The sequence below is a fragment of the Carlito syrichta genome, unplaced genomic scaffold, assembly GCF_000164805.1.
Source record: "Carlito syrichta isolate Samal-C Ts95f unplaced genomic scaffold, Tarsius_syrichta-2.0.1 Scaffold316182, whole genome shotgun sequence".
Taxonomy (NCBI): Eukaryota; Metazoa; Chordata; class Mammalia; order Primates; family Tarsiidae; genus Carlito; species Carlito syrichta.
In genome coordinates, this window is record NW_007260278.1 from 441,644 (window position 1) to 461,203 (window position 19,560).

Below are 19,560 nucleotides of genomic sequence, written 5' to 3' on the forward strand. Positions count from 1 at the left end.
ATATTTATACTTTCTTTTGCATGATGAATTTCAAAGTTTTATCTTTATTTTGAACACAACTCGTATTTTAGTTAGAACACACATCTAATAGTTTTTTTATAATTTTATCTAGATAAATTAGTGATGTCACTAAATATAATTGTTTAAAACCTTTGATGCATATTTTCAAATTGCTTCAGAAGGTTGCATCAATTTAAATACCACTCTACTATTGTATTCATATAGCAGTTCCCAATCTTATTATGTTGCAAGCATCAATTATTATTCTTAAAAAATTACTAATTTTTAGATAAAATATTATTTTGATTAAATCTCCATTTTCATTATAAATCAGACTCGAAATATTGACTTTTATGATGTATGATAAATTCGTATGTAACCATATGGAATACTTACTAGATTTTGATGTCTAGTATATTTATATTCAAATTTCAATTCAAGTACAATAATCATGTATGGAAAATGTATTGTCCTTTGAGTTTCTGATTGCTCACATGTCAAATGGGATAATAATGTCTACCTCACAGGCTTGTTGTAAGGATTAAATAAGGTAATTTTAAAAAAAAATTTCAGTAACTTTAATAGGTACAAATAGTTTTCAGTTACATTGATGCATTGTACAGTGGTGAAGAAGTCTGGGCTTTAAAGTGTACCTGTCACACCTATTGTATACCACACACATTGTATACCATAGGTAGGTTTTCATCACTCACTCTCTTCCCACGCTCCCCCTTCTGAGTCTCCAGTGTCTATTATACCATTCTGTATGCCTTTGCATACCTATAACTTGGCTCCGCTTACACGTGAGAACTTGCAGTATTTGGTTTTCTGTTCCTGTGTTACTTCACTCATAAAAATGGTCTTCAATTCTATCCAAGTTTCTGCAAGAGACATTTTTTTAATGGCTGAATAGTGTTCTATGGTATGTATTTTCTTTATTTAAAGTGCTTAGCACTAAATATGAAACACACCAGCCTTTAATGAAAAAGTAGACAATAACATCAAGAGTCTAATAAAAGGGAATAGACTTTTAAAAAGTAAGTGAACATTGTAGTGGGATGTTTAATGACTAAGACAAAGTTTACAATATATTGTTAAATATAAAAAGACATAAAACAATATATAGCATGATTTACCTTCATTATAAAACATATAAACACATTTATTGTACATATGTATGTACACAGAGAAAAAATAATATAACAATAAACATATTAACATATTAACTGATGGTAGAGGAATTAGAGGGCATTTCCATTTTCTTTCTACTATTTTTTGTATTTTGTAAATTTTGAGCAATAAACTTATACCACATTTGGTAGAAAGTTAAAATATTTGAAGATACAATGGCTATCTTGTGAGAATATACTGACGGCAAGAGGCTGACTCAGAGAATATCTTACAGCACTAGTTATTAGCTAGCAAGGCTACAGCCCTATGAACTGAAAAATAAGCAATCTTCCAGATGTTTTGTTGGAAAGAAGGAAAATACCTATGAGATTTTAGATGTTAGAGACAACTAAGATGGAAAAATCGATGGTAACTTCATTTTGGAGGACTATGGTATGGTTGTGTCTCTAACAAAAAGAGTGTGATGAGGGACAAAATAGTGTACTGTGAAGCTACTGGAAACACACAGAGCACTGCCATTCAAGGCATAAAAGTATGAGATGAAGAGATCCTGAGGAAACAGACATAAACAAATTGCTAAATGCGGATGTACTTTTTGATGTCCTTCATATGACTTCTACGATTTGCCATTTTCCTTCTTTCTTCATTATCTATTTACTCATTATTCTCTTTCCTCCTTTGCTTTGGAATTTTTCACACTAAAAGGAAGTGTGAAAAATGCAGAAGACAGGATTTTCAAATCATATGTAAATAGATGGAATGTAACAGAATTAGTAGGACAATCAACAGGTCAAAGACTTGGAACTGTGAAGGCAAGAAAGTATAAGATAGTCCATGTCTTTTACTCAAAGTTCAGAATAAAGCAAAACAAACTTAAAAATGTAGTCTTGCCAGAAACTTCAAAAATATTTTTCATTGACCAAAATATTTTCTTTACAATGAATTGATTATCAGATTTTGTGATGAGTATATGAGGACAATCCGATTATAGAAAAATGAATTGGTAAACATTAGTAGTGTATACTTGTTGAAAACTGAGATTTCAGAAGAATTAGAAAGTATATGGGTATATCTTTAAGCTTGCTAGTAATCACAGATAAAGAAAACTTTATATACAGGTTTGCTTTTAGATTATGTATATCTCCCTAGTAAAATAAACTTGATGCAATAATTTGTTGCATTTACATAGTAAAACATAACTGTTAAACGTGCTATTGAATATTACACAATTCTAAGAATTCCTTCTGAAATTGTTTTAGAGTATAAAACCTGAAGTTTATCTATCTGTTGCTATTCTTAGCAAGAAATAAATAAATGAGATGGCAAATAAGTGTTCTAGACAGATAATTTTTGAACTTAATTTATAGTCAGGAAATTTGATTCTTTATCTAACAGTGAAATGATAAAAATGTGCATTTAGAAGAATGAATGGGTTTCTGAAATGCAGTTGCTCTTTAATACATGCTAAATTATCTAACCATATAAAAAATAAAATAATATTCTGTTTTTTAGTTTTTGCTTAGCTTACTAATAATAAACCTGTATAATAGAGATTCGAAAACAAGCACATTTATAAATTCTGCCCAACTTCTCAAATTTGTGTATGTCTTTTTACTTGTTTGCACTTCCCTATTTTTTGTGTTTTTTTAAGGATAAAGTAAGGTCATATATCATGTGTAACATGTGAATCCTCACATACTGTAAATGGAAAGCAATATATAGAAATGCTTGTTGAGCCTTCTCACAAAAAATGAAAAAGGAGGGAAGCTTGTAAAATGATTCTCTCTTGAATACAGTACTTAGAATTGAAGTGGCAGACTTGATTTTATACTAAATTATATCATCTTTTTAATGATTCAAAACATTACTTAAGGAAGAGAAAAGGACTTGTCTCCTTTGCTGCACATGAGCTGTTACTTGTTATGCAATAATTAATTTAACTGACACTTATTTCTGAGGAAGTATGACGTTTTTAATGACTATTTTAGAAAATGCATTAATTATATTTGATTACTAGTGTATAGTGAGTGAAAGTTGACAATATTTAAATTTATATCAAATAATTGTGACCCACAGACTTGAAAACTTGAAATGATTTTAATATGTTTTTCCTACACCAAGTGATTCCACTACTTTGGTTTTCATGGGACATTTGTTATTTTGCAGCTCAATGTGGTGGTGCCATGTCAGATTTTAGTGGTGTAATCCTCAGTCCTGGGTTTCCTGGAAACTACCCCAGCAGTTTAGATTGCACGTGGACAATAAAGCTCCCCATAGGTTTTGGTAAGTATATTAAAAATACCTAAAAGAGCTTTCAGTATTTATTAATGCTACTTTAAAGGAAATATCAACATCTAATAAAAAACTCACAAAATATTCACAATATGCAGTTTAGTTTGGGAATATGTGCGATTATGTAAATTAAGGAATGAAACTTGAATAATTGTTGCTTAAGTCAAACACATTTCCCCTGGAGTACTTAAATAACTGGAAGTATGTGAACATTTTTCTTTTTTCTCTTTATTTTTATTGATTATTTTTAATTGAAAAATACAAATTATATGTATTTATCATGTACAACATAATGTCTAACTGTAGAACAGCTAAATGGAGCTAAATAACATATTATTTCACATACTTTTTTTGTGACAAGAAAACTTAAAATCTATCTTAGAAATTTTGAAAATACAATATATTGTTAATAACTGTAGTCATCATGTTGTACAAGAAACTTACTACTTTTGTGTAACTGAAATTTTTTTATTATTTGACTGACTTTCTTCAATTCCCCATCCACTTACCCCGAGAACTATCATTTTACTTTCTGCTTCTATATGTTCAACATTTTTAGATTTCACATATAAGTGAGATCACTGATGTGTTTTTCTGTACTTAACTTCTTCATGTAATTTCCTCCAGGTTCATTCATATTGTTGCAGATGACAGGATTTTCTTCTTTTTTTTTTAAGGCTGAATAGTATTCCATAGTGTATATACACCGCATTTTCTTTTTCCATTTATCAGCTTACACTTAGGTTAATTCCATATCTTGACGTGAATAACATTGAAAAAAAAAACGAAGGTGAAGATATCTTGAGATAGTGGTTTTATTTATTTCAGATATATACCCAGTTATGGGATTGTTAGAACATATGGTAGTTCTATTTTTAATTTTTTGAGGAACCACTGTACCGTTTTCCATAATGGCTGTACTAATTTATGTTTTTATGAGCAATGTGCAAGGCATTTCATAATAAGATTGATAGACATATAGATTGATGTAGATGCTTTATGTTATTTTTCAGTTGGTATGTATGGATGTAGACTCTGTTAGATATGTATAGTAATGATAAATGCAATAAATTTTATGTGTAATTGTTTTATAACTCTCTTATTGCTGTAATCAAGTAGTACATTGATAAATTATTTTCTGATAATCTATTTAATTTATTACATTTTCTTTGTAAACAAATTTTACCTTTGAAAGGTAGCACATATTTTTAAATATTAGATTTAAATATACAAATAATTATAGTGCCTTTCTAATTCTAATGATATAATATTGTGTTTGGGATATATTACATTATATATGTAGCCTCTAATAAATTATTCATATCTTTATATTGTTAATACATTCTCTTACTACTTTTTCAGATCCCATGAGTCTATAAATGCATGAAAAGAAGTGTTATATTGAGGGTAGACTTGTTTGTTAAGTCACAGAAGACTAAGATGAGCAGATACTCATTGAAGCACAAGTCAGGTGGATTTAGAGCAACTAAGAAATTCTGTACCATTTCACTTAATAATGATTAGTTTAGATATCTCATTACCCAATAGACATTACAGCCTCAGAATATTAATACACAATTAAATGTTTAACATAAATCAACAGATAATATAGTTTAAAAATTCTTTACTGGGTACATATTGTACTGTAGATACTGTGCCAAGTGCTGTAGATAAAATGTATCTGTACATAAATCACAGTCACAATGAGGAGACAGTCAAATATACCGTTATGATAATTGGTACAGTCCTGTACTTAGAACAGATAGCCTAGTACAGGAAATGCTAACAGTCCTGCCAACAGAAGTGAAGTCTAAACTTTGGCTTTAAAGATAAGAGTCAGTCCAGCAAGGAGGATCAGTTTATAGGGGGTATGAAATAAATTCTAGGTAGAGTAACGCAAGGAATATGTAGATGAGAAAGTTAAAACAGTTGAACAGACCTGACCACTGTGCTACTGGCCTGAGGCTTTAGGAGAACAGGTTAGAGTCATTTTGATTAGATTATGTATACAAGTTTGAAGTTGTTTTCAAATTCTATGTCCACTCAAAGAAGGAGTATACTAATGTCAATGAATAGTAGATTTGAACAGTATGGTTATTCTTTGTGTCTTTTACTAACCGCTTTAGCTAAGTAGCTAAGATTTTATTATTAACAATTTAGAGAATGGTAGTATTAAGAAAAACAGCAAATTCACTAAAATTGATAGTGAATTAAGCACTAAAATGTAGCATATCTTCTGACAAGCAAAATACTGAAAGAGCACACTTGTGAAATATGACTAAATAATATTTTTGAGAAGCTAATTTATCTCCTATAAAAGAATAACTTCTAGTGAAATCATATAATTTAATTGTTAATATATTTTTAAAATTACAATCATTTTTGATCTTTGGTATTTTACATAATACAAAGAATTAAGTGACCTTTTCCCTTTAAAAATTGGTTGATATAATTCAAATGGCATTAGAGAACAAAAAAGCCTCCTTAAAAAATCAGTTTTGGAATGATGACATTATAATAAAAAGAAAGAGACTTTTCCTTTTAACTAGTAGTCGTCATTTGAGATAAATATTCTTTTACTTTAAATATTAACAAAGTTAATTGTCTGGGGTACAGAGAAAACCTATGGCCCAAATCTTCAGAGTATGCCTCCTGACCTGAATGGAAATGTATCTAAGTACATTGATGTGATTGTGTGTATATATACGTGCGCGCGTGCGTGCACGCGTGTGTGTGTGTGTGCGCATGTGTGTGTGTATGTGAGAGAGAGAGAGAGAGAGAGAGAGAGAGAGAGAGAGAGAGAGAGAGAGAGAATTTGGCAATAAATAAATAATAAATAAATGAACAAAGTAGCATTATGTTTTTTTCTTCTTCTTTAGGTGTACATCTCCAGTTTGTAAATTTTTCTACAGAAACCATACATGATTATTTGGAAGTAAGAAGTGGATCCTCAGAAACTAGTACTGTTATTGGCCGGCTTAGTGGTCCTCAAATACCATCTTCCTTGTTTAGCACAACCCATGAAACCAGCTTGTATTTTCACAGTGACTATTCACAAAACAAACAAGGATTTCACATTATATACCAAGGTGAGAGGGATAATAAGAAAATAAAAGTTTATTTAACCCCAAAAGAGCTATTAAAAATCTTTAACTAAATCTAATTATTATCTATATTCAGTTTTAGAAAGAGAAATTACCTTAAATTGAGGCATGCTTCAATTAGGAAGAAGCTTTTAAACAATGCAACTTTCAGGAAACCATACAGGCGGGAATGATACCTTTCTAAGCCCTTAGAAAATCCTAACCATGAAGAAAGGATTGAATTAGTCTTAAGTTAATATACAATTAAATTAAGCAAGGCAAAGCAATTAAGTTAGGCAACTGGATATAAAGATTTATCTTTGCTTTTATGTCAAAATGAATAGACTGAAAAGATATTTTGTAGTACTCATATGCTATATAATATATACATTTATTGTTACTTTATAATGATATAATGATATGGTATTTCTTGATTTTATTCTATTGCCATGATGATATAAATACTTTAATGTTCATATTATATCACACCTGTCTCATATAACACTGCTGCGTGACTTTGAGCAAAACTTTTATCTTTTGAGTGCAAGGTTCAGACATGGGTAGAGCTTGGTTCAAAAGTGATTCTCCTTATTCAATCTAATGTAGTCTGGGTCTTGCCCTTCATTTGCTCATCTGCATAATGGGTTTAGTCATAGTACCTTTCAGAAAAGTTGAGTTGAACTTTGTATGATAGCATGCATTTAAGTTATATACCATGATACTTATCATTAGTAAATTTTAATTATTGCTAATATATTACTTCAGATCTTAAAAGCATATGTTCTGCTAAAATTAAATATCTAAAATTATGATATTTTACAGTGAAGTGCCAATGACTGAAATTTTATTATATTTACTTTAAATCTTATTATATTGTGGCTCCAATTATTAAAGAACTTAAAGAGTGATGCTTTTACATTCTAATTGCACACATATTTTAAGAACACTAGGTCACACGTCAATGTTCCTGTAAAATAGGAGTCATATCTGGCACCTCTCTCAGTACAGAATTAACCATATTCCAGAGGAAATTAATTATTTAAAAACAATTGGGTAACTGATTGAGTTTTTCTCTTCTTTGCTGCGAGAAGGCTCAGAACCATATTTGTGGTGAGTTCTAGCAAGTGGACATGGCCTCATGCCAAGTTATTTACCATTCACCTTCAACCTGGCAGCTCCAACTTTTTTCCTACCCTCATTTTCCTTCTTTCTCTCAAAACAATGTTCTTATTTAAATGATGTAAAACCAGAATTTGAATTGTATTAAGTCTGCATTTTCAGTAAATGTGCTCTTGAAAAACAATTAATTATTCATATAATAAAAGGGTAAAGAATACACAATTGTTTCAATTATTGACATAATATTAATACTGTTGACATGAACTATCATGTACTACTGGGATGAGTAGATATTATTTGTGAATTACTTCGAGTTTTAAAACTATTTCTTCTTGTAATTGCCTTTATATAGAACTAATGACATTTTAAAGAAGTAGTTGACTTATGTAGATTGACATAGTTAATACAATTTCTGGATAGATTTTGGGATTAAACTTTAAAAACTTTCTGGATTTTGAAAAAAATCATAGTATATTGTTTTGTACTATTATACTGAGCGGCCACTACACCCCAGTCTGGGCGACAGATTGAGACTCCAACTAAAAAAAACCAAAAAACAAAAAAAGAATGTATGTCTCCCATTTCCTTCTCCCCTGACAGTGTCCCACTACTGTCGATCTTTTTTTTTTTTTTTTTTTTTAGTATTGTGATAATTGTTCAGGACTCACTAATAAGTGAGAACATGGGGTATTCAGTTCTTTGTTTCTATGACAGATCACTGAGTATGATGTACTCTAAATCCATCCAAGTTGCTGCGAAGTCCATAATTTTGTCCTTCTTTACAAGCTGCATAATACTTCATTGTGTATATGTGTCACTTTTAAAAAAATTCAGTCCACTATTGATGGACAACAAGGTTGGCTCCATGTTTTTGCTATTGTGAATAGTGTGAACATGCTCGTGCAGCTGTCTTTTTTGAAGAATGATTTGTGTCCTTCTGGGTATATTCCCAGGAGAGGGATTGCTGGATCATATGGAAGGTCAATTTCAAGTTCTTTTAAAAATTGCCACCCTGTTTTTCATAAAGGTTTTACTAGTTTGCACTTCCACCAAAAGTGTAGAAGCTTTCCCTTTTCTCTGCACCCGTGCCAGCATCTGTTGTTTTTTGATTTATTGATGATGGCCATCCTTAATGGTGTTAGATAGTATCTCAATGTGGTTTTGATTTGAATTTCTCTGATGATTAGTGAGGTTGAGCATTTTTTCATGTCTCTGTTGGCTGTTTGTATGTCTTCTTTTAGGAAATGTCTATTCATGTCTTTTGCCCACTTTTTAATAGGACTTTGTTTTTTTCCTTCCAGCTCATTTGAGTTCCTTGTAGATCCTGGGTGTTAGGCCTTTGTCCGACCCCTTCCTATCACAATATACAGAAATCAGCTCTAAATGAATCCAAGACCTAAATGTAAAACCTCTAACTATAAGAATCTTAGAAAATGCACATTGGACTTGGCAACCAATTTCTGATTATAACTCAAAAAACAAATGCCATAAGAGATAAAATAAACAAGTGGGACCTCATCAAACTGAAAAGCTTTTTGTAAAGCAAAGGAAACCATCAAGAGAGTGGGAGACAGCCCACAGAATGGGAAAAAATATTTGCCAACTGAATGAGAATTCTTTTTCTTTTAACATTTTTTTGGTGTGTGGAATATTAATTAAAATGAAAAAGTCTAAGAATAAACTTACTTGACATTTTAAAAGTTTTTTCATTAATTTTGAAATCTCTTGTAAAATTGGTGTTATGTTTTAATAGACAGTAAGGCAGTTTATTCAACTTCAAATGTAATTTTTTTAAATCTGGGGAATATAGAATTTCAATGGTCAATAGCAAAATAGTCTTTGATTTTTTTCAGCAATTTAAATTCATTAATTAGAATCCAATTTGAATTTCTTAATAATACAGTTCCAAATATTGATTTTATTTGAATATAGACCCTGGTTATAGGGTCAAAACTCATTTAGCAGTTTATTTAATGTCTACTATGTGAAAGGCAGCAGGCAAGGTTTTGGGATTCAGTGATAAAGCAAACAGGAACTTTGATCCCAGACAGAATATACAGCAGGAGAAGACTGAATAAGTCAACAGATAGTTATGTTGCAGTGCTGAAAATATTACATACATGAAGTACAAAGTTTATTTTAAGTTAAAAGGAATTTTTTTAGTACTTTACTAACTTTTTAAAGGAAACTTAAAAGAGGTATATTGTGGCTTGTTCTTTTATAAGACAACTAGTTTAAAAAGTGGGAAGGTTCAGAATAAGGCTTATACATATGCTTAGTTTAGTCTATGTACATGTGTCATAATCAAGAAGTAATTATATTGCATGTAAAGGAATCAGAATATATTTTATTAAAATTGTGGCTGAAAGGGGAGTTTATATTTCCACTAATGCTTATTATTTAGATAGACTGCACAAGTAGGTGAAGAAACCAAATATATTTTTATGAATTGTACTAACATCTTTTTTTAAAGAAAGCAGGATTTATTGAGAGAACAGAAAAGCTCCCACAATGGGAGGGGACCTCAGGAGTTGCCCTGTACTAACATTTTACATATGAAAATTGTAGACATGAGAGGAAATTTGTATCACACTATCATTGCCAGCATTTATTATAAACCTGAATTACTATTTATAATCAACTACCAGAAGCATTTATAAGTTTCAAATTCGCTGCAGGAACTATCTGCAATCTAAAACTCAGAAAGGAAAAATGTCTTCTTTTTTTCTTTTTCCAGCCTATCAGTTGCAAAGCTGTCCTGATCCACGCCCGTTTCGAAATGGTTTTGTAATTGGCAACGATTTTACTGTGGGTCAAACCATTTCATTTGAATGTTTCCCAGGATACACATTAATTGGAAATTCAGCTCTCACATGCCTTCATGGAGTCAGTCGTAATTGGAATCATCCACTTCCAAGGTGTGAAGGTATGCTTCTAACTTGAAGTTATTTTCTAGGTGATATCATTTGTGTTTAGTAATTATTGTTTTGGCACTCTTTCTTGTCTTCCTCTTCCAACAGCATGCTAAATATATACTCTCTTTCGGTTGAAAACTTTTTTTTTTTTTAACCCTAAGGCTTCATAATGATTAACGGTTTTATTATTATTGGCAGAAATCCTAACCTTTCCCATTGGGAGTGAGAATAAAATTGATTAACACTCTAGAGCCTTTCTTGTGTGTGTGGAGGGGGAATGATGCGTATGTATATGATGTATATGTGTAATTAAGGCATTCCTTTATAAACCAATAACCCAGATACTGCTACTGAATTTTAGTTTCTTTATTCTAGAAACCCCCTTTTAAATGAAAACACCTTAAGCTTTTAAAAGACTTTATGCATATACATGCTATGAGGCAAATAACAGTTAAGATGCTTGCATGAATAAAAAAATTTAAAAATAGACCACACTTGCCTCTGAGTGTCAGCCCCCTATCCAATCTGTGAAAGCCAAATAATAAACTTTACTTCTTTCTACTTCTTACTTGGCTAAAGGTGAATAATACACTTTACTTTCTTCTATTTCTTAAGAAAAATTGAAAATAGAGAAGACAATGTAATTTACTAATCTAGTGATTGTTAATAACAACTATGTCATATATCTCATATGAAAAAATAAATGAAAGGTATCAATATTTTGTGCACTTTAGCCAACCTTATTTTATATACTTTAAGTAAAATATAAACAAAACAGATGTATTTTATGCTACTTAAGAGGTATGAAATGTTTGTGCTTTGCTCTGTTAGTTTATTGTTATTTTTTGATTTGTTTTGTTATATGCCTTTTCCCACAGCTCTTTGTGGTGGAAATATAACTGCAATGAATGGCACCATTTATTCTCCTGGGTATCCTGATGAATATCCAAACTTTCAAGATTGTTTTTGGCTTGTAAGAGTACCCCCTGGGAACGGAATCTACATCAATTTTACTGTCCTTCAAACAGAACCAATCTATGATTTCATTACTGTATGGTAAGCCAGGACAATTGTTATTGATTGCTTCAATTATATATACAGTGAAACAATGTAGGAATGAAAATATATCACAACCCTCTGCTACAAAATTGTCATCTGATATATAAGTTGATGTGAACAACTGTGTGACAGTATGTGATTTGTAGAATGAGGTAAACAAGAGCAATAGGTTTTGGCTTATTTACCCCCTAAAGTAGTTAACTATTGTGGAACAAAAGCTTCATAGGTGAAAAAAAAATATTTAAAGGTGTTATTAAATTAATATGCTAAGACATGTAGTTTAAAGTATGGAAGGTTACAAAAACCAGATAAGTTTAAGTGCCTGTATTGAAATCATAATCATTTAATATAACTGTTGAGTTTCTGTCCTTATAATTTATTATAAAATATTATCATTTTATTATGATTACCTTGTTAATTGAGTCATCTTTATTAAAATATATTAAAGAGCCGGGCTTGGTGGCTCAGCCTGTAATCCCGCGCTTTTGGGAGGCTGAGGTGAGTGGATTGCCTGAGCCCGCAGGTTCGAGACCCACCTGGGCAGTGAGACCTCATCTCTACAATAAATAAAAAAAAAAATCAACCGGGCGTGGTAGTGCATGCTTGTAATTCCGGCTACTCGGAAGGCTGAGGTGGAAGGATCGCCACAGCCCAGCAGATGAGGCTGTGGTGGCTGGGAGCGGCCACTGCACTACAGTCTGGGCGACCAAGTGAGACTCCAACTCAAAAAAAAAATAAAAAAATAAAAAAAAAATAAATAAATAAATAAATAGTAAATAAAATAAAATATATTAAAGAAAATCTGAGTTAATAATTGAAAATTGGCTAGAACTATATGAGTTCTAAGAGTTCTTCAATTTTAAGTCTATGATTCTCTAAATTGTTGCTGAAGAAAAAAAGGACGGTGAACCTCAATCATTTCAGAGAATCAGAATTTTGATCAAAAACCAAAGACAATGTGTTGATTACAACTATATGGGTACATTCCATTTATATAAAAATATGATCTATTTCTATACTTTTCATTTTTAAATATGTTAGCACCTATATAGGCATAAAATATACCAATGTGGTTTGCAGTCATTGGTTATTTTATCTATGGTATCTTTGTCATTAATAAAATATGGTATAATATAAATATATGCAATACTTTTATTAATGTAGTTCAAAACTTCTCTCAAAATCAATCTCTGCTCCAAATCAATCTGTCTCTTCTTCTTACCCACCTTCTGTCTAATTAATAGGGATGGACCAGACCAAAACTCACCTCAGATTGGCCAGTTCAGTGGTAATACTGCTTTGGAATCAGTCTACAGTACTTCAAATCAGATTCTAATCAAATTCCACAGTGATTTCACAACAAGTGGATTTTTTGTGCTCAGTTATCATGGTTGGTATTATCTAAGAGTTTCTATTTTATCTGGTGCTGCTTAACTTTTCCTGGAAACAATTGAATGTAATATATATTTCACCAATGATTGAAATGGTATTAAAATTTGACACATTTATAATCACTGTAACTTTCACATTTGAAATACATTTACTTACAAAGAATGACCTCTTCCAAGTATTTAGGAGCATTAAAATGTGAGCAAATAGATACAAGAAATAAATCCGTCAGTAATTACCCAGTGGAAAATGATCATTTTTTTTCACATGGAAGCCAATAAAAAGAACCAGCTGTTCATATTTTATTGCATGTGATTTTGAGACATCAATAGATTTTTTTTCTATACAAATTTTAAATCTCTTCAACCTGCTGTGAATCTTTCTAAAATTAGCATTCAATATCTTTATGCTTTGAATCACATTATTCATTCATTTATACTCTTGTTTCAAAACTGTGTCTATTCTAGAATTTCACAGCTTTAAGTGACTATTCCAGGTCATTAAGTTCATAGCTTTTACTCCTGTAGAATAATTTATGAAGAGTCTCAATTTTATTTCTTTGTATAGAATTGTTCTGGGTACTACATTCACATTAACTTTTTCAAAGGACATTCAGAGGGTTTCACAGAGGTGTTTCTTTTCTTCCTTTTCTTTTTTTCCCAGTTGATTATATTCCATTATAAGTAAGAAAATATTTATAACGATTACATCCATTTATCTGCTATAACCATAGTTCAATAAAAACACATTCTGCTTCATATAACTTTTTCAGACTCATTCCATGAGTATTTCACAGGACCATTAATCTACTAAATTACATTTGCAAAAGTAACATGAAAACTGGAGGATGGATGTGCATTTTGTTAATTACATAATGTACAACTTAATGTTTGATCTTTTAAACATAAAGTAGCAAAATATTTTATATTCAAAGCTTATATTCCATGAAAAATATAGCATGTCAAATATGATTGTGTTTAAAGTATATTGGGTCTAGAAATAGAGAATTGATCATAAAATTTTGAGTTTCTTAATCTGAGCACTTATCAGCCAGTTAGATGGCATCTCATTAGTGCCTCCAGAGTGATCCACTGCCATCAGAGCTGATGTGCAGTCACTCTAGCACAATCAATTAAAAAGTGAAGTGTTCAGTTAGACAAATTTTTTTAACCTGTTCAAATAAAAAATATTATCAGAGGAAAAATGTCAATGTGTGTGTGTGTGTGTGTGTGTGTGTGTGTGTGTGTGAATTATTATAGAAAATATGTGGGTAGCAGAATGTGTGTTTATACACACACACAAAATCTGAAAGTTCATTTATATCAACTCATTCATAAATGTGTACACATATATTCTCATTGTAAAATATGTTTCATTTGACTTTTGCAACTAGGCTTTGAGAGATGTAGACTAGAAATAGAATTGTTTGGGATTAAACAGATCAAATATTTGTTTAGCACTTGATTTTCTATCTAACCTTGGACAAGTTATTCTTTGGTCTCTACTTTTCTCAGCTGTGAGGATTAAATGTGACACTCTATGTGTAGAGTTTACTCAATAGTGTTTATATGTTTGGTTTACCCATATAAAATTTTTGATAAAAAATACTTACTATTGGCAATTTTATATAGATCAAGAAATGCTGTAATTGTTGCTGTTATCAGCATTGTGCTGAAGAGATGTTATGAGAATTACAGACAATTTATGATACATAATTAGCATAATGCTGGTAGAGATGTTCAGTAAATGTTTTCTAAACATATCTCACCTTTTCTTTTAGATTTTTCTAATAGAGAATTTATCTTTATTCATTAAACTTTATAGCATGGCACACAATTGACAAATCCTACTGAAACCTGCCATTTAAATAAACATTGCTGGATATTCTACCTAAATCTTAAAATAACCTTGAAATTTGAGTATTTAGCTAGGGTACATGTTAAAAACTGATTGATATTTTATTTTCCCAGCCCTAATGTAATAATTTATCCAAAACACTATTTTCATCCTGGCTCACCTTTTCAGGAATGCATGATGCCTACATTAAATCAAACCTATAGTCACCCTATAATCCCAGTTTACTATATCTAACTCCCTAGACCCTACTCAACTTTAGTTAGTTGGCTCTCTTACCATCTCCTGAACTTCTATTCTTAAGTTGTATCCTTACCTCCACCCTAACTACTCTTGGTTACTTACTCATCTTCAGTTCTTTAAGTCTTCTATGTTAAATCTCATCTCCTTCATTTCTTAATAATTCAAACTCATAGTGATCACTACCATCATCTCTATGATTGTACTTCAACAAAATTACAGTATTGTGTGTTCTTGTATGTATCTTGTGAGTTTAATAATTGTGATTGCTTTTTTGAAGAGGTAAATCATATGTCTTATTCTTATTCCTTTTATATTTTTATTATTCATTGATTAATTATATTTTAGTCTTTAGTGAGAAGTGTGTGTTTGTGCTCTTTTTAAGAAGTTGTTTGAATTTATTTAAGCTGTATTAGTGGCAACTTTTTTTTTTTTTGAGTTGGCGTCTCACTCTGTCGCCCAGACTGGAGTGCAGTGGCCACTCCCAGCCACCGCAGCCTCGACCTGCTGGGCTCCGGCGATTCTTCCGCCTCAACCTTCCAAGTAGCCGGAATTACAGGCATGTGCTACCACGCCCGGCTGATTTTTTGATTTATTGTAGAGATGAGGTCTCGCTGCCCAGGCGAGTCTCGAACCCGCGGGCTCAGGCAATCCACTCACCTCAGCCTCCCAAAGGCGCGGGGTTACAGGTTGAGCCACGGAGCCCAGTTCAATGGCAACTTTTTAAAATTTATTTTGGAATTTATAGATATGTGCCCATCTCTTTTAACAAAACAAAAGCTTGCTGTCAAATTAGTATTAATAAAATTAATTAATACAATTTATTATAATTAAGCATATAATATTTATGTACCAGGCTCATATCTAGTAATTATTGCTCTATGCCAAAATGAGCTGTCAAACGGGTAAAAAAGTTACTCAAAATATTTGGCATTTTTTGATAAATAAACTAGGTACATAATTCATTATTTAGCACTTTTTTAGCTAACTGTGTATACCTAATTTTAGAATGTTAACAGCTACTTCTGTTATCCCCTGCCTTATAAGTCAGAAGTGATTTTTTTTCAGAATTTGTGTATTTATTTTATAAATTTAACAGTTCAATATTTTCAAGTATTAAGGTCACATTGATTATTTAGGTTTTATTTATAAATATATGTTTAATATGCTTGAAAAGAGAATAAAAAAGCATTTTTTTCTTTCTAACCTGACTTCCTTTATGAGATCCAGCCAGCCACCTGTCTTTTATAAAACATCACTTTCATAAAACCTTTTATGATCAAAAATAACATTCATAAAAGGCTTTGCAAAATGAAAGTTCTCTGCAATGAAAAAATAGGCCAGGTGTAAATGTTGAGGCACTTTGCCTTAGATATCATATTTCTTCTTCATTTGAGGAAAATGCTTTTGTCTTTGTTTGTATTACCAAAATTGTGATTTCCCAAAATAAGGACTGAGTTTTTTTGTTATCTGCTATAGAGTCAAGATTAAGTTGGTTTATAATAAATAATGATATTCGGTGCTAATCAATGACCCCCTGAAAGTAAATTACACAAAATCTATTTTAACTATGTGTTTTTCAGACAGTGACTTCATATAACACTCACTATAATAGTGGTAGCTACCATTTACTGAAGACTAATGTGCTGGGCACTGTGCTAGATACTTTCCATGTATTATTGTTAATTTTAGTAATGACTCTATATTGTAAATATTATTATCCTCATTTTAATAATGAAAGAACTGAATGAACAATTAGGTAACCTGCATAAAGGCAGAAAACTAATAAATTGAAGAGGTGGCCAGAATTCAAAATAGGTCTGCCTGACTTCAAAGAATGACCTCTTTTGCAAAAATAAAAACAGCAAAGAAATAGCAATAGCTAAAATTCATTGAGTTCTTACTAAGTACAAGGCAAAGTCCTAAGGTGGTATTATCTCACGAGCAGATGATATTTAATGAAATATAAAGCTAATTTATTTGGAAATTTTGCCAAAGTGATTTTCATTTTTAGCAAGATGATAGGTCATCTCATTTTCTCCAATATCCCAGAAGTTGGAGCTTTAAGCTTTTTATTGCTCTTTCCCCTAGGATCTATAAGCTAACAGCAGTACAACTCAGTATGTTTGTTATAGTTCCCAAAATGTGCTATGGGTCATTGTGCTAAGGGAAAATGAAGTTTATTGGGGTCTGATTTATGTCAATTAAAATAACCAGGAGACTACAGTATGGCCAGAATATACACTTACTATTTTAAAACAAAAGTTATTTTAAGATGTTTAAGTCTATTATACAAGACACTTCTTTTTCTAGTATCAGCATTAGGGAAATTCGGTTCATATACAGATGATTTTCTTAGTGAGCATAATATTATTTAATAATTTGCATTTTCCATTACTTTCTACTGTTAGCACATCTGTTAAATAATGAGATGATTACACAATGAGTCATTATTTTTAAGACATGCATTTAAAAGAATTGTGATGTCTTTCAAGTCATTCTTTAAGGTTATGTTACCTTTACAGTAAATGCTGTATTTGGGAACAAGTATATTTAACTCCACAAAGTCTCATCTTAAAAGAGATTGCTGCAGACATAAAGACATGCTTTATATAACACATAAATCGCAATTGCTTTAAACTATGTGACCCCTTTGCCTCACACTACCTAAAGACTTGACCTCCTTTTATATTTTAAGAGATGGAGCACTGAACCCATGAAGGGTTTTATTGTTTGATGTCCAGAGAACATGGGAGTATGGACATCATGTAGTGTGTGTGCGTTTGTGTGTGTGTGTGTGTGTGTGTGTGTGTGTGTGTGTGTGTGTGTATAAGATGAAGTGTTGGAGCTTAAAAAAACAAAACCAAACTGTTAAAACATTTATGGAAAAAAGGTAATACCGTTTACTATAACTTAAATGACTAAAAGTCTTGTCATAACTACTTACTATGTTCTGACATTTTGCTATGTGTCGACACCATTTATCAGGTCTGGTATTTTATTTTCTGCAATATGTTACTGTCTGTCCCCTCTAGTCAAGATGATCAGAAACACAGCTTTTGTTAAACATAGTTGTATTTAATAACTCATTAAAATGAGTGAGACAATACACAATGAGGAACCTTGCAGTGTCTCAGCAAGAGGGTGTTGTGAAAGGTTCAGGGAAGCACTGTTTTCTTCTGGATTTGGTGCTGTCAAAAAATTGGGCAGTTTTATAATTGAATATCTAGATTCAGGTGAAGAGAATGGAACCTACCTGCATAATTGGTATACAAACAACATTCATTTTAGCTGAGATGTAATAATATAGGTCATTTCGAGGATTTGGACAGTGTTTTTGTTATCTGATTATGATTACAGAAAGATCTTATTCTGTCTTGTTCCAACAAGGTTAGAGTAGTTTGTCTGATGTTTATTTTTAGTGAAATTGTTTACATTCAGCAGGAAACCTTGGCTTATCAATTTAACTGATAATGGCCAGGTTAATATGCCAAGTAACTCAACAATGTAGAGATGAAGTAATTTGTACACCACTTTTTTAGAGTCTTGTAATAGGGTAGGATACCTTCAACTAGTTATCTATTAAAGACATTTCCAAATAGCTTTTTTTCCCAGTAGCTTCTGTCACTTCTTTTCTTGGGAAATAGCAAGAGTGACTTCTTGTTGATCCATTCCTCATGGTGGAGACTTGACTTCTCTCTATAAATTCAAGGATAGGCATTTGCTTTTGGTTTCTAATATTCTCCCATATACAAGGAGATAAACACACTGATTATAAAATATCAATTCCACAAAAGTGATTGTAAGTAATTTAAACCCAGCTGAAACACAACTCTGTGGTTCATATCAACTCACTAGAAGATTTTCTCCAAAATGGGAGAAAAAATTATTACTTTCCCCTCTTCATTAGAACGCAGTAGTATTTATTTTAATAATCGAGTTTTCTTTCAAGTGGAACTGCTTAAACTTTTTTCGATAATTTTTGAAATAACAGTGCCACAATTACATAATAGAACATATAATTATCAGTGATTTTCCTCCCCTAAGTCTTTCCCAAATTATGAGATTATCATACTATAACTAATCTGGGTCACCACTAGTGTACATTGAGGTTTAATATTGCTTAGAGTTTATAAGAGAACACAGAACATTATTTTTGTCCCCTGCAAGGAATACTGTGTCCTTAGTTGGCAGAAAGGTTATGCACTTGTGCTTTTTTTGGTTTGGAGAAGGAATGGCAATTTGCCAGTGTTCTGTTTTGTCTTTTTTGAATAAGCCTTTAATAACTCAGTTTAATAGAAGCAGATAAATGCAGCATTCTTTTCTGGAATTGGGTTGGATATTTCATTACAAAGAAAATAGGAAATTAAAAATAACCAAAAAACTTGCCAGAATCAAATCTTAAACCAATTTCAAGATGCAGATTTGCTGGATCAGGAAGCAGATATCTTTGTACATTTGAACAAAAACAGGGCACT

The 19,560-nt window shown here is 31.4% G+C and overlaps 1 protein-coding gene across 1 annotated transcript in view; it reads left to right on the plus strand.

Annotated features, from left to right (window-relative positions):
- CSMD3 (CUB and Sushi multiple domains 3) overlaps nucleotides 1-19,560 on the plus strand; it is a 509,139-nt gene that overhangs the window by 372,226 nt on the left and 117,353 nt on the right. The window contains exons 30-34 of the mRNA XM_021706867.1: nucleotides 3,298-3,414; nucleotides 6,303-6,512; nucleotides 10,363-10,551; nucleotides 11,419-11,596; nucleotides 12,844-12,989. Of these exons, the coding sequence (XP_021562542.1) occupies nucleotides 3,298-3,414; nucleotides 6,303-6,512; nucleotides 10,363-10,551; nucleotides 11,419-11,596; nucleotides 12,844-12,989 (840 nt within the window). The remainder of the gene's footprint in view (nucleotides 1-3,297; nucleotides 3,415-6,302; nucleotides 6,513-10,362; nucleotides 10,552-11,418; nucleotides 11,597-12,843; nucleotides 12,990-19,560) is intronic.